The sequence below is a fragment of the Ochlerotatus camptorhynchus genome, unplaced genomic scaffold (genome assembly GCF_037179485.1).
Source record: "Ochlerotatus camptorhynchus isolate MF236.1 unplaced genomic scaffold, CSIRO-AGI_Acam_v1.1 ptg000182l, whole genome shotgun sequence".
NCBI classification, from domain to species: Eukaryota; Metazoa; Arthropoda; class Insecta; order Diptera; family Culicidae; genus Ochlerotatus; species Ochlerotatus camptorhynchus.
In genome coordinates this window covers 1624406-1640163 of record NW_027040672.1, presented here as the reverse complement: position 1 = coordinate 1640163, position 15758 = coordinate 1624406, and the positions used below count along the sequence as shown (strand labels likewise).

The 15758-nt window shown below is 40.8% G+C and overlaps 2 protein-coding genes across 3 annotated transcripts in view; both read left to right on the top strand.

Moving 5' to 3' along the window:
- The first annotated feature begins 6977 nt into the window (after nt 1-6977).
- LOC135701984 (mitochondrial import inner membrane translocase subunit Tim22) lies at nt 6978-7967 on the top strand. The gene is made up of 4 exons (XM_065222927.1): nt 6978-7242; nt 7295-7613; nt 7683-7755; nt 7823-7967. The coding sequence occupies exons 1-4, from the start codon at nt 7109-7111 to the stop codon at nt 7903-7905; spliced, it is 609 nt and encodes a 202-aa protein (XP_065078999.1). The 5' UTR covers nt 6978-7108; the 3' UTR covers nt 7906-7967.
- A 6512-nt stretch (nt 7968-14479) lies between these two features.
- The window catches only part of LOC135702022 (small G protein signaling modulator 2-like), a 45149-nt gene continuing 43870 nt past the window's right edge, over nt 14480-15758 (top strand). For both annotated transcript variants that reach the window (XM_065222988.1, XM_065222986.1), the window contains exon 1: nt 14480-15193. In XM_065222988.1, the coding sequence (XP_065079060.1) occupies nt 15178-15193 (16 nt within the window). In that variant the 5' untranslated portion in view covers nt 14480-15177. The remainder of the gene's footprint in view (nt 15194-15758) is intronic.

Sequence of the window (15758 nt, the reverse complement as noted above, 5' to 3'; positions counted from 1 at the left end):
GTAAGTAGGATTTAATGAATAAAATGGATGGAGATTTTTTTTTATGTATTTGACATGTTTAAGTTGACACGACGCAGTTTCGGACGTAGGGAAGAGCAGCAGCTATTTTGTTGTCGTATGAAAACGGAGTGTATGAGTACTGGGGTTAAGTTGTGTCAATTTTCTTAAATTGAGTGATGGTAGAATTTTTTCTCTCGTTTCAAAGTGCAATTTGAAAAGCCGTGAAGGTATGAAGTGAGTGTGGTAAAGGTAAAATGGCAGAATCACTAGTGCATAAGGCGCATACACACACAAATACAAGATGATGCGAGTCCGGTGGTAAACCGTAGCGCTCACGAACACAAAAGATGCGAGCCCGGCTGAAGACCGAAGCGCACACCAACACAAAAAGATGCGAGCCCGGCTGAAGACCGAAGCGCACACCAACAAAAAAAAAGATGCGGGCCCGGCTGAAGACCGAAGCGCACACAAACACAAAAAGATGCGAGCACGGGTGAAGACCGAAACGGTCAGTATGCGTTGCCTAGTATTGCCCTGATGATGCGAGCCTAGTGGAAGACCGAAGCACACTCTGATGTGGGGAAAAGATGCCTGATTAGGTGCAGGATGAAGTGTACGTGATGAAGAGCAGACTGTGTGATATCGTGCGGACGGGGAAGACAGAGCAAAACAAAGTTAATCGATTGTTCTACAACATCCTACACAAATCAGTAGGGAGATGAATTGTGGATATTATCAAGAAGTGAGACATTTTAGGTCGTTATTTCAGTGTGAAAATTTATTCCAAATCGATCATCTCATTTGCACTTCACGGAAACAGTACCTTGTAAAACATGATCCATTAATGGGACAACGTTTATGGTTATTTCAGATGGACTTTGACAAGCATTGCTCATTGGAACCATTCAACGATGCCGTTGACGCTTCGGATCTTCGACGAGAATGGGAAGAGTGGCTGAGAGCGTTTGAGCTCTTTCTGGAACTAAAACAAGTAAACAGTCAACATGAACGACTGGTCCTCATGCTTGCTCGAGGTGGTCGAGGCCTTCAGCGTATTTATTATAACCTGCGGCCAGTGTCCGGTGAGATTCATCCGGAGCCAGCAAAAGTTCCGTTTGCTCCACAAGAAACTCCCGAATACGATAACGCCGTCAAACGTTTGAACAACTTTTTCGTTGGTAAACGTAATGAGAGAGTCGAGCTCGAAGTCTTTCGTTCGCTGAAGCAATCCCCCGATGAGTCGTTCAATCAATTCATCCTCAAGCTTCGCATGCAGGCCACCCGATGTGACTTCCGGGATCGTGAGGAGAAAGAGATTTTACAGCAAGTAACAATGGGTGCTCGGGATGATAGAGTCAAGGACAAAGGTCTCGAGGACGTTATGGGCCTAGATGAGCTGACGAACTACGCCATCAATAGAGAAATCTTGATGAAGCAAAAAGAGAAAATACATCGGTTCAAGCTTGATCCCGAGGCTCCCAGTATTTCCGCAGTAAAGCAGATGTGGGATCGAAAACCTCAATCCAAACAAGGATCGTTTGGATCGCCGACGTTTAAACGTGAGAAGCCTTGGAATACAGGTAATCGCTCTCGAGTGGAATGTGATCGTTGCGGTTCTTGGAAACATGACAGGGATTCACAAGGTTGTGTTGCCCGAAGTTCACGATGCAACAATTGTGGAGTTAAGGGACATTTCGCCAGAAAGTGTACAAGAGGACGGAAGACGCAGTTCAAATCCCGTAGTACCTGGAAACGTGCCGATATCGAAGCGAATTCCTTGCGAGAAGGATATAGTAGCAATGAGGAGCCATCACGTCGTCACCCGATGTCGGAAGGATCAATGAAGGTAGAATGATTTCATCTGTTTTCCTTTATTTTTTTTTGGTCTCTTGTAATGAAAATGTACACTTTTTAATTTGTATTACCTATCCTATTTGCCATCTACTCACATGACTGAATTAATAAACTTATTTTGTGGAATTGAACCGTCTCTCAGGACGATGAGGTGAAAAAAAATTAAACTAAAATGAAATTAAAGCAGGTTTGAAACTTCTTTCTCATTTCCTTAGATAAGCCCGAAAAATGAAGGAAATATTACATGCAAAATCGATCAACATCCAGTCGAATTCTTAATAGACTCAGGGGCAGCTATCAATACCGTCACTGAGCAAGTATGGAACGAACTTGCACAGCAAAAAAAGTTGTTGAATATTACATCGAAACTGATGCAACCAGGTCAATCCATCGGTTGTGTAATATCACATTGTACGATGTACATCGATTTTGCGAACAAAATTACATCCATTGATGTAATATTGTATCTACTTTTTGCTATTACATCATTATTTCATACATCAGCTTGAATTACGTTGATCGATATTACATTTTTTTTGCTGTGTGTAAATGCCAATGCGACCCTTTTTAAGAAAAGGTTTCAATGTGACCGCAAATTTCTGGCATATGCAAGCCAAGAGCCATTACGCGTTGTTGCAATATTTGAGGCGTGGATTTCGGTAAATGAATCCAAACCAAAAAATTATGCTGAATTTTTTGTCATCGAAAAGTCTCAAAAATCACTCCTAAGTAGAAGAACGGCGGAGGACCTTAAAGTCTTGAAATTAGGCCTTGAGGTTCAAAACATTGAGATTAAAAATGAAGCCTTTCCGAAGTTTCCGAATGTTGAAGTAAAATTATCAATCGACAGTCGTATCCCCCCGAGAAAAATTGCGTACTTAAGAATCCCTGTCGCAATGGAAGAGAAGGTAGATGAAAAGATATTGCAAATGTTGCGCAGTGATGTGATAGAACCAGTTGTGGGACCTCCGGAATGGATATCGCCCTTGGTTGTGGTCCCGAAAGGAAAGGATGATATCAGGTTGTGTATCAACATGAAGTATCCCAATGAAGCGATACAGCGTGAACACTATCCGCTTCCGATGATCGATACTTTCCTAAATAAACTTCGAGGATCAACTGTCTTTTCGAAACTTGACATCACATCTGCATTCCACCATATTGAGTTGCACCCAGAATCTCGCGGAATCACTACCTTTATGACAAGCAGAGGATTAATGAGATTTAAACGATTGATGTTCGGCATCAATTGTGCGCCGGAGATTTTCCAGCGAGTGATGTCAGAGATGTTAGCTGGCATTGAAGGTGTCATAGTTTATATCGATGATGTAGTCGTATCGGGACGAACTAAGGAAGAGCATGACGGACGGCTTCAGGAGGTGTTGAGCGTTCTGAAAGAGAATAATGCAATGTTAAATGAAGCTAAATGTTTGATTGGAGTAGCCGAGCTTGAGATCTTGGGATTTAAAGTAAGCGCAGCAGGAATCAGCCCGTCGGACGAGAAGATCTCCGCTATCCAAAATTTCCGAAAACCGGATACTAAGGAAGAAGTTCGTAGTTTTCTCGGGCTAATCAACTTTGTCGGCCAATTTATCCCGCATTTGTCAACACGAACTGAGGCGTTGCGTCAATTTATCAGAGGTGACGTTGACATCTTTGGCGAGGATCAGCAGAAGGCTTTTGACGATCTGAGAAATGAGTTATCGAACACGGTCCGCAGATTAGGATTTTTCGATCCGAAGGATCAGACGGAGCTGTACGTAGATGCCTCCCCGGTGGGTCTAGGGGCAGTTCTCACCCAGCGGAGTAATGGAAAGGCACCGAGAATCATAAGTTTTGCTTCAAAAGGTTTAACCAAAACGGAGAGAGTGTACCCACAAACGCAGCGCGAAGCGTTAGCCGTTGTGTGGGCTGTCGAAAAATTCTATCCATATTTGTTTGGTACCCGTTTTACAATATTTACTGACCACAAAACATTGGAATACATCTTTGAAGGAAAGCATCAGCAAGGCAAGCGTGCTTGTTCAAGGGCTGAAGGATGGGCGTTGCGTCTCCAGCCGTACGATTTTTGTGTGAAGCACATTCCAGGATCTACCAACATTTCAGACATCCTTTCGAGATTATGCGAACAATCAGAGCTACCCTTCGACGAAAGCTCTGAGCATTATCTGTGTGCACTAGGAGAGGGTTCAACAGCCATCGGTTTGCAGGAAATTAGAAGCGAAACGAGTCGGGATGAGGTCCTGAGTGCAGTAATAAAGGCAATCCATAGCCAGGACTGGCCATCGGATCTTTTCCGCTACCAAGCTTTTTCAAAAGAATTGGGTATCATTGACGGCATCGTAGTGAGAGACGATAGGATTGTCCTTCCGTCAAACCTACGGAGGAAAGCATTGGCAATAGCTCATCGTGGACACCCAGGAGTAGTCACCATGCGGCGGATTCTTAGGGAAAAAGTGTGGTGGCCGTACATGGACCGAGATGTCGCGGACTACATTCAAGAGTGTGCTGGATGCGCAGCAGTTAGCTCACAAGGCCCACCGGAACCCATGTTGCGAAAGGAAATGCCAGATCGAGCATGGCAAGAAATTGCAATTGATTTCTTCACGGCCAAAGAGTGTGCAACGTTCCTTGTAACCGTCGACTACTACAGCCGCTTCCTTAAGGTTATTGAGATGAAGGGCACTAACGCAGTTAAGACAATCGATGTCCTTGAAGCCATTTTCCTAGAGCAGACATACCCGGAGACAATTCGAAGCGATAATGGGCCACCTTTTTCCAGCGAAGAGTTCTCTAATTACTGCGCAAGGAAAAATATCCGGCTAATACGTACGATCCCATATTGGCCACAAATGAATGGCCTAGTGGAAAGGCAGAATCAAGGCATTTTGCGAACCTTGCGCATTGCTAAAGCAATTAATGCAGATTGGCGCAAAGCGATCCGGGACTATGTATATGCATACAACACAACACCTCATTCGGTAACGGGTAAAGCACCAATGGAACTGATGACCGGTAGACCGGTTAAAGATCTTCTTCCATCTCTGAGAACCGAGCCATATTGGAGTCGGGATGAAGAAGCTCGGGATAATGACGTGATCAAGAAGATGAAGGGAAAGCTTTACGCGGACCATCGAAGACACGCAAAACCGTCAGAGATCGACGTTGGAGATGATGTTATGTTGAAAAATTATGAAACCGGAAAACTCGAATCTAAGTTTAAACTAGACAAGTTTACGGTGGTCAAAAAGAGTGGAAATGATGCGATTGTCACAAACAAAGAAGGAGTTTTGTACCGCCGCTCTGTTTCTCATCTAAAAAAGTGGCCATCGGTGATTGACACTGAACTCGATCAGTCCACTTCAAAAAAATTCCAGTCTAGTGACCATTCGAATACACCAAAGATGGGATCAGCTGTAGCGATGAGCGATTCGACCACGGGAACAAAGCACACTGAGGATCCTCCTGAAGTGTCACCAGCGTTGAAGATAAACTCGACACCGAACAAGCGATTGCACGATGAAGTTGAAGAACGTGACATTTTAAGCCGTCCAAAGCGCGAGAAGAAGTTGCCGGCACGATATATTAATAATACAGCATAAACAAGCAGTAGAGGAGGAAGCTACGTTTATTTTTTTTTATTTTTTTTTGTTAGAGTAGAAAAGGGATGTAGAGTTGATAAACGTAAATATGGCAACCATTCTCCACCCCCGGAAGAGACCTATGTATATCGAGCGGGAGAATCAAAGAGAGTGAGAGAGAACGGACGACGACAAACGAGCGCCTCGGTGTAAGGGAGATTTATTGAGGCAGAAGCCGATGAACGATTGTTGCGACTGGTAGTGAATAAAACGGTCTGTTAAAGTTAAAGTGGTTAAACGAGTTTTATTGGCGTGTTCCGAAAGTGTTCCTTCTGGTGAATTTGATTGTTGCCTCCTGGAGGGACTCTACAGTTATATTCCCTTCCTTATCATATATTCAACGAATGTTGAATGTTGTTCTCTTTTACATATTCAAAGAAGGGAATATTCCCTTCTTTTTATATACGCGATTCCAGGAGTGACTATAATAAACAAAAATAGTCAATCTAATACATGGCAAACTTTTCTGGGCAATGGTACATTCTGGGGAATGGTTTTCTGGGGAATGGTGCATTCTGGGGAATGAGATTCTGGGGAATGGTTTTCGGGGGAATGGTTTTCTGGGGAATGTTATAGAATCCGTTTAACACTCAAAATTAAATCTTTAAATTAAATTGTAAAGTAAGAAAACAAGTGGCTGGCCCAATATATTCATACCAATGAAAAAGTACGATCAATTCTTTGCAATAATCACTAATGATTGTAAACATCCTCAACAAAGAAACATCAAAATAAACGGACCTGTGGGAATGCATGAAAAGCATATTCGATCGTTTGACTCCCCTAATAAACGGGTACCATATACTGACGATATCTTAGATGGTGTGACCATACCACATAAAGTTGGGATGATATCTCGAATTAGTGGTTAGGCGCATCTTATGGTTATTATTTATGCGGGTCAGTTTCTTACTTGATAAAAATTTATAGTTTATTCCGAAATTTACAACATATTGGTACAATCAAGCAGCTATATTGTCGTTCAAGTTGGACATCGGAAAATCCCACACACGACATTCGATTTTACCCTCGTTCTGTACGTTAAACATAACGTCGGACATAGTGCGCTGAATAGCGCATCATTGTGTGAATACAGCGCACTATGTCCGACGTTATGTTTAACGTACAGAACGAGAGTAAATTCAATTGGCGCGTGTGGGATTTTCCGGTTTTCTACTGAAACGATAATATAAACAAATAATGAGAAAGACACGAACGAGTTCGTTCACATTTTTGCTCTGAAAAAAAGCCACCATTTTGTGAGCGGTGTTGAAACATAATATTTTCAAAGCAAAATAACTTTGAAATTGAAATTGATCGACTCCGCATCACTCATCAGCTCCGCACTACTCAGGTGTGTAAGGTACTTTGGACTTGGGCTGGTTTTCTCCGAAACATCTCATCTGTCAATCCCAACTTCAGCAACTGTCACACTGTGGTGTTATTTGTTGATGTTCCAAGGAGAATCGAATTTGTTCGATTGCGTAAAAGTTCAAATCGTTGAAGCATGTGAAAAGTTCAGATGTTATCATCGTAATTGTTGAATATTCTAAATAGATCAGTGTTCATTGTTCTACAAATCCAGAAGGAAAAACCATCTCCAAACAGTAACCATGTCGACTATGCTGCCAAAACCGCCGAACCCCGATGAGAAGCCAAAAACAGATGCATCAAAAGCCGCCGGAGTATTCTTTCCCATTGCTGATTTGGATGAAATTGCGAAGCACTTTATTGGCAATAACACCAGGTGCGGTGCCAGTTCTTAAATTTCATGAAACTAACCCACGATGATTTTATAGGTTTCGCGAAAACATCATAATTCCAAGGACCTACGGGGCTGTGCAAATTAAAACCAATGAGGAGAAGATGGTAGAAGCGGCATTCGAAAGTTGCGCGTTCAAATCGCTGATGAGCTGCGTTTTAGGATATGGTTTGGGGGCCGCTATTGGATTGTTCAGTTCCTCGGTGAATCCAAACATTTCGGACCCGCTGGCCGCCGAAAAGCAACAGACAGCCCGAGAGATCTTCCGGGAGATGCGACAGGCCACCCATTCGTATGGTAAAAACTTTGCCGTGATTGGTGCCGTTTTTGCTGCCGTTGAATGTGTTATTGAATCGGTACGGATGCAGTCGCTGGTTGGAAATCTATTTCTTATATCGTGTAACGTTTCGTTTATTTTTTTTTAGAAACGTGGTGTCTCAGATTGGAAAAATGGCACATATGCTGGAGGTGTCACGGGTGGGTTAATTGGGTTGAGAGGTAAAAGTTCGCTTTGGAATGTGGTTAAGATAAATGTAATCGAAAACCTTTTTTTTTTTGGTTTCAGCTGGCGTCAAGGCTGGAGTTGTAGGAGCAGCTGGTTTTGCTGCCTTTTCCACTGTTATTGATTACTACATGAGACATCGATAGTTCAATGGTTTAGCTCAAGACGATAATAATAATTTAGTTACAGAACTTATTGGAAACGATAAAAGCTGCTATTAAGTTGTCAATAAAGTTGTGTCGCATAAACATGTAGGTGGAATTGTAATTTTCTTTAAAAACGGATATTTCTTGTTATCCCTTCTTTCTGTGACGACCATTCGCCTCCTTCCACTGAGTGTTGAGAAAATAAGCTTTTCCGAAAAGCTTCGGAGATCAGTAGCTCACGAGATTGACGCTCCTGTTCTCCGCTCTCTCTTATTTTCAAACAAAATTTGAATGATAAACATAGACACAATAATTCAAGCTGAACATTGCATTAGGTCCTAAGTAACATTGATCGATTCTCTTCGTCGACTTTCTCTTTCGTTAATAACTTGAGTATATAACCGTTTCTTGTTGTGTTTGTCGTATTAGATGCTAGATAAAAGCTTCTTTTTCCGATATGTGTGCTGAAAATACCTGAAAATACTACCCTTTAGATGGCCGTGGGAATACAAAGAGAAAGTTGACGAAGAGAATCCGTCAATATTACTTAGGACCTAATGCAATGTTCAGCTTGAATTACGATTGGAATTGGACGCTGTCGAAAATGAAGGTGTTCTTCATGCCTCAATTCTCGATTAACATTTCAAATGTTCCTATTTGCTTTGATCGATTCTCTTCATCGACTTTCTCTTTTGATAATCACTGCTATGCAAACAGATTTCGTGCTATTTTAACCACATAGTTTGATAAAGGAGGTTCTTATCTATCGTCCAAAACGTCAAATACAACAGGAAAATGTTTTGCTTCTGAGTTATCAATGAAAGAGAAAGTCGATGAAGAGAATCAATCAATGCAGATAGGACCTTTTGAAATGTTTATATAGAATTGGTAATCATCATTTCAGTGCCAACATTTCAAAGGGGCGTAATTGCATTTGTAAACAATGGCTTTAGCCATCGATTTCTCGCGAATAAAAGCTCACTCATGAAAAATAATGACACCATTAGGTAGAGGAATGTTTCCTCTACCAGCTAGCATTGTTATTTTGAAGAGGTAAGATTTCATTCGCGAGAAATTGATGGCTAAAGTCATTGTTTACAAAAGCAATTACGCCCCTTTGAAATGTTGGCACTGATTTCTAAAGAGCCTGAATTTATAAAGAGACGACATCAGATGTCGTCTCTTTATAAATTCAGGCTCTTTAGAAATCAGTGCCAACATTTCAAAGGGGCGTAATTGCTTAAGATTCTTATCAATTTGACAGGTCTTCTGCTCGATTGGAATAACTTTTCCTATGACTTTGACAGATAATCGATTGTTCCAATTTTGACAAGTCGCCCGCATAAACGCGAACCATAAATTGACCTTACCGAAAATGGTTAAAAATTGTTTATAATCCCTGCTAAACTTCAACTGGTTATGGAACTTTACATGAACGTTTAATGATAAAGTTTTAACCTTATGTATTATGGTTTTTTGGAAGCGGACCTTACAAATAATGAGTTGTTAAGAACCATTACCATTCAAAATTCTTCTTTTCTCCATCTATTTTCGGGAGGCGGACTATATTAGAACCTTTTAACTTATGGTTTGAGAACATTAATGGTTATGGTTATGGTAGTCAGTAAGGTCCATGAATTGTTTTGTAACATCGATCAACTTTATGTGGAATATATCGCGAAATGGTTGCCTGTAAATTACTGATTACCAATTCACGATATATTCCACGTAAAGTTGAGCGATAATACAAAACCATTAATGGACCTTACTGACTATCATAACCATAACCATTAATGTTCTCAAATAATATTTGCTTAACGACGTGTTCTGGGTATCATCCAAACCATTTGTGGAATAGTTCAATGATTTGGGTTATCGTTCGTTTATGGTTATTTTTTATTAGGGCGCTGCGATAATTTTATAAATCTTAATTTTTCGCTTCAAAAATATATGGAAGCACCAGCCGGATCACTGCAAACCCGATACAGAAAACAAAATATTCCACGTGGATGATGATTTCAAGCACCTGCGGTGGATAAATTAATCAGGAAAGGTGAACATATCAAGAGCAAATTTTCATTACGTCGAATGTAACAAAGGTAAACAAAGTCGAGCTATCAGTGTCAATCGATTCTCCTGCTATTACACTATATACTGTCCGAATATAGGATCAAATCCCATTTTTAAATTTATTTACCAGTCAAACTGCTTTTTGACGTAATCACCTTCCGATCAAAATAGTTTTCGATGTTACTTAAGTCACCCGATTTCTATAGAGATGCCGTTTGCCTTAAGTAACAGCACTGAGAAACCCGTGAAAAGTGTATTTTCGTCGTTTCGCTTTCTCATTATTAAAGTGAATAAATCGAACTGTTTGTTGCTAAGATGATTTCGGTGGTCCTAAAATGATGAATGGGCTGCACGTAAGGAGACGTAAATGATAATTCTCCCGAATATCCTGGTAAATACACTTTGACTTAAGTAATAATAGGGGCCACCAAACGACGTATAATAACTTTTGACTCAAAAACCAGTATTTTTTAGCATGAAAGCTAGCGATTTGCATTTGTATGATTAAAACCCTGCTAAAATGTTAAACATTGCTATCACTATGAGATTATATGTGTTTACTTGGAAATAGGAATAACTTTTCGGTCATCAAAACAAAACTTTATTTTTCTCGGATTGGTGCGAATGTTACTTACGACATAATGAAAATTTGCTCTTGATATGTTCCTCTTCGTATGCTTCACGGTAAAAATTTCCACCCTCATCACTATTTTGAGGGTTCCTCTATTCACCGCCAGAGGCTGAATCAATCGCTTAGTTTCTATTGGATTCGCCTATTTATAAGATGGTAAGGAGAGTCCAGCTAGGTGGCAACCCTATAGGCGAATCCAAAAGAAACTAAGCGATCATTTCAGCCTCTGGCGGTGAATAGAGGAACCCTCAAAATAGTGATGAGGGTGGAAATTTTTACCGTGAAGCATAGGAAGAGGAACATATTTTCACCTTTCGTGATTAATTTATCCACCGCAGGTGCTTGAAATCATAATCCACGTGGAATATTTTGTTTTCTGTTTCTGGTTTGCAGTGATCCGGCTGGTGCTTCCATATATTTTTGGTTAGAAAAATGAAGATTTATAAAATTGTCCCAGCGGTTATGATCTTCCGGATTTTTAATGTGTGGTTATTTCATCTGTAAATCAGTTCAGATCTGAAGATAATCGAAAAATAAGGCCACTCCCGATGGAAATTTGCAAGGTGTGCAATAAAATGTACGTTATTTTACGTTTTGAAAATTGTCATTATGATGTAATCAAATGGATTGGATGACATTTCCTCTCAAAATCAGCATGATGGTGCATAAAAAGAGCCTACAGAAACTAAGCGATTGTTTCAGCCTCTGGCGACGAATATGGGAACCCTCAAAAGAATGATGAGGGTGGGAACCCAACGTTGAGTAATATCATATTTGCCTGCTTTTGAGTACAACTAACTCACTTTTGGGTAGCAAGCGAGTGGAAAATTCCATACGAATTGGCGATTTAACGATCGCGCTCGTGGCGAATAGGAGAAGTAGAAGAATGATGATGGTCTCAAAATTTTGCACGTTGAGGTATAGGAAAGAAATCTTGAAAAGCATTTATAATCAAAAAAAAAAAAAAATATTTGTCATTTGTAAAAGCTGCTACGGGGGAAGAAACCTCAAAAGCTACCCGATAGATGTATAATTTTGGATTTTAATTTTTTTCTTAGTTTTCGTTTAGATCTTTAGATTTAAACTTTTCTAACATTGTATGCACAACCAAATACTTTATTATTTAAATAAAAGCGTTTTTTAAATATTCTCGCATACCTCACCGTGCGAAATTATGATACCATCATCAGCTTTATAGTTCTCCTATTTGCCACAAGTGGCGCTTTATGCTATTGTTAGATTGCCAATTGGAAAATCAAAGTTGGTACTCGTGGAGAATAGAAGAACTATGAAAGTGATGATGGTTTCAAAATTTTACACGGTGAGGTATACGAGTTCAATCTTAAAATGCTTTTATATTGCAAATGGAGCATTTTATTTAAATTATTTATCCACCGCATGTGCTTGAAATCATCATCCACGTGGAATATTTTGTTTTCTGTATCGGGTTTGCAGTGATCCGGCTGGTGCTTCCATATATTGTTGATGTGAAAAATTGAGATTTATAAAATTGTCTTAGCAGTTATGATCTTCTGGATTTTTAATGAGTAGTTATTTCAGCTGTAAATCAGTTCAGATCTGTAGATAATCGAAAAATAAGACCACTCCCGATTATTTTGAGTTTTGAAAATCGTCATTATGATGTAAACAAATGGATTCGATGCCATTTCCTCTCAAAATCGGCTAGCGCACTCTACAGTGCATGAAATGAGCCTATTACAAAATTTGTGGCTACATTTAATGGCTTTCAAATTTATTTACCTTATGTACCGTTAGTTCTGATAAGGGGTCGCGAAATATTCCTTTATTGTAGAAAATAAAAAACTGCTTCTGGCAGCTCAACTTGGCCTACGGATTTTCTTGGGCGTTTTTGCCGTTGAAACGCCATTGGGATTCTCTTTGGCCTATCGAATGGAGAGAAAAGTGAATTCGCATGCGCCTTCTGTACACTTCAAGTGCGTCCTTTGTTTTCGAGATCTTATTTTGCGTTCTTCAATTTGTAACTTTTTTGTAATAAACAGTTATTAACAAACTATTATTAACAGCTATTCAAACCATGCTAACACACAATTTCTATTCAAAACTGTCTGAACATGGACTCTAGATGGGAAATATAACCAAATTAGCTCTTTATTATTTTAAAATAGTCTTAATGCTTAAGGGGCCGGGATTACCCCAGTTCCCCTAGTCTCCTGCACTTTATTTTTTTTAGAGCAAGAGACCACGGTAGAGAGCGCGCATAAATTTAAGAGACGTGCAAAGAGAGCTCAAAATAAGTACAAAATAAACTCGTTCAATACCGTTCCAAAATCAATGGATGTTAGTTCCATAGAACAATATTATGCTTCATTGAAACTTTAAAAAATGTTATGTTTTTGAAAATAATCACATTCCGCATGAGCGCACATTTTTCATTATCACAAGCTCATAGCGCTCATCACACGTCTCTTTATTATTTTTTGTTTCCTATCCCTGGTGACGCGTCACGTGACTGGAACGATAAATACAATAGTTTTTGCTCATTCTCCCATCGGTGCTTCTGCTTCCGAGGAAGGATCTCGAGGGCAGGACTAAACATACTCATTACAGCTAAAATAGTACTTTTCGAAATTATGAAACTATGAGACCCCCTGACGAGGGGGGTGACTCTATCTACGAAGCTAAAAATATTGTGTTTTGCTGTGGTTAGCTGCGTGCACACTTAGTAGGTAGAAAGAAGATTGATGACGATTCTAAAGATTTCCTGCAAAAAGATGATGCGCGATGCAAGTAGATGCGAGAAATGAAAAAAAATTTTTTCGAAGATTGATTAGCTAGAGTGAGGTTTGTTGAGCATCTAGAATTCAGATTTAGATGTGTCGCCCCCTCGGATCCTGATGGCAAACGCGAAGAAGAATCCTGATCAGGAATCCAAACAGGGATGCCGATGAGGAATCCGAAAATTGATCGCTATTGAGAATTCAAAGGCGGATCTCGACGGGGAATCCGATGACGAATCCCAATGGAAAATCCCGGATCCCGATGGGGAATTCGATGACGAATCCCGAAGGGGAATCCGATGACGGATCTCGATGGGGAATCCGATGGCGGATCGCGATGGAGAATCCGATGACGGATTCCGATGGGGAATCCGATGATGAATCCCTATGGGGAATCCAATGACGGAATACGAGGAATCCGTAACGGATCCCGATGGGGAATCCGACGACGAATCGCGATGGGGAATCTGACGACGGATTCCGATAGGGAAACCCGGAAAATTTTAGTAGTGCATTAGGGATAGGACGAAAGGGAGGAAAGGGGGGTAATGTTTCCCCAATTTTGCGTGACATAATAAATGCATGGCCTCTAAAGAACAAGTTTGAAAGAATCCACAAATTGCCGTTTTCATGGCTGATTTGCCTTGTGAAATTAGCCACGATAGCAACCATTATGGGGTATTTACATATGTGCGAAGTGCCTAGCACGATTTTCAGTTGCTCCTGAAATCTCATGCTGGTAGACGCTGATGCCCTGTTTAGCTGGCTACCTTTGTGCACAGTGCTAGTACATTAGCCCTAGCAAATCCGCATAGATGTAAATACCACATTACAGCGACGACTCACGCTACTTGATGGACTTGTCAACATATAGGTGTTTTGGCTTTTGCGTAGAAAGAACACCCCCCCCCCCAAACGGGAAGGACGGTTATTCTGTTGATTACTCTTCACCATACGGGAACATAGGACCACTCACTGCGGCATGCGAGAGAGAGCTTCGAACCGGAACTCAGAGAGCAACCAGGAGGATTAATGGCGACAGTCTCACATCATCGCATTGGGTGGAAAAGCTTCACTGGGGGTAGCTCAGATGACTTTTTCCTTTGCCCGAGAGAGGACCTTCGTCGATAGTACATAGTGTAGATTTTTCCAAGCAACATTTTTCCAGCCTAGGTAAATTTGCTTGGGAAGTGAAAATCTGTCAGCCAAAAGTGAAAATTTTGCGGAAAACGTTCGGTGGACAGTGCATTTGAACTGAACATTTTGTAGATCGGATGCTCGTGAGAAACGAGCTGGTGGAAAAGGCACCGAATGCAGCAGAACATCTGTGGAAAATGGCAGGTGAACTGGCATAAAAGTTGACTGATTTTGACCAGCCCTGTGAAAAGTCGTGCAGGGAACAAAAAAAAAGTGGCAAAGGGAAATGGTTTATGGTGGTGGTGTCGGTTCCCTTTTGGCAGTCTGCGTTGAAGGTGAAGTTCAACTCCAGTGAAGCGATAACGGCAGAGAAGGACACCGTTCAATGAAGGAATAAGTGTAGCTAGAAGATTTTTCATCTGGAAAATTGCGAAGGGAAGCTTTGGAAAAAATAGAGCCGTGTATGGATTTGTGGAATTTTTCCTCCTCTACGCTCGGTCGATTTACCAGCTGGAAAATATGCTGGCAGCTGGTTGTTTAAGACGACGTTGAAGCTTTTGGACCTGAATTCCGTTTTGCGAGTGCGACAACCAGTTGGAACTTGTTAGTTTCGGGCCAGTGACATTCGAGGAGGGAGGATTAAAAAGTGGAAAAGGATAATTGATAGCCAGCAATATGTCAATCCAAACAGGTAATTTTCGGCGCTAATCAACCCTGATACATTCCAGTCAGTGGTCCTGTCGCACTTGAAATTTAATTTTATGTTCCTACAAGCTGTAATTTTGTTCCGAGTTTCTACTTATCCGTATTGTTTCTGTGCACTGTTATTTGATTTGTAGTTTGAGTTTACTATGCAAGGCTAGTAGCAGCTTTCCACATGTTGAATGTGAAACTTTTCTCACGAGGATATGGGTTACAATTTTAATAGCATCTGTTGTCCCAGATACATCTGGAAATGTAAAATAGTTAAACGTTACCGAGGAAAAGCAGTAACATGTACATCGTAAACAATATGGTGGCCTTTATTTTTTTTCGTTCTCGCACACTGATAACACGCCATCAGGTCAGTCGACTGTGGAATCAAGAAGGTGTGAGGGGGTAGGTAGTGTGGCAAAGGAACGTATAGCTGCTGTTAGAGGAAGGGTGCTAGATCTGGTGGGATGGGAAAATCGGTTGGCACCAGCGCCGTAGTAGGAGCGTTCGAGTAAACGGTTTCCCAGAAGCATCCAATCCTAGTACTTATTTTTGCGGTTATT

What these genes read in the sequence shown, in the direction of transcription:
- LOC135701984 (XM_065222927.1), top strand. Translation starts at nt 7,109, where the DNA reads ATGTCGACTATGCTGCCAAAACCGCCGAACCCCGATGAGAAGCCAAAA. An exon ending in TTTATTGGCAATAACACCAG is followed by an intron (nt 7,243 to 7,294) that starts GTGCGGTGCCAG and finishes ATGATTTTATAG; the next exon opens with GTTTCGCGAAAACATCATAA. An exon ending in TGGGTTAATTGGGTTGAGAG is followed by an intron (nt 7,756 to 7,822) that starts GTAAAAGTTCGC and finishes TTTTGGTTTCAG; the next exon opens with CTGGCGTCAAGGCTGGAGTT.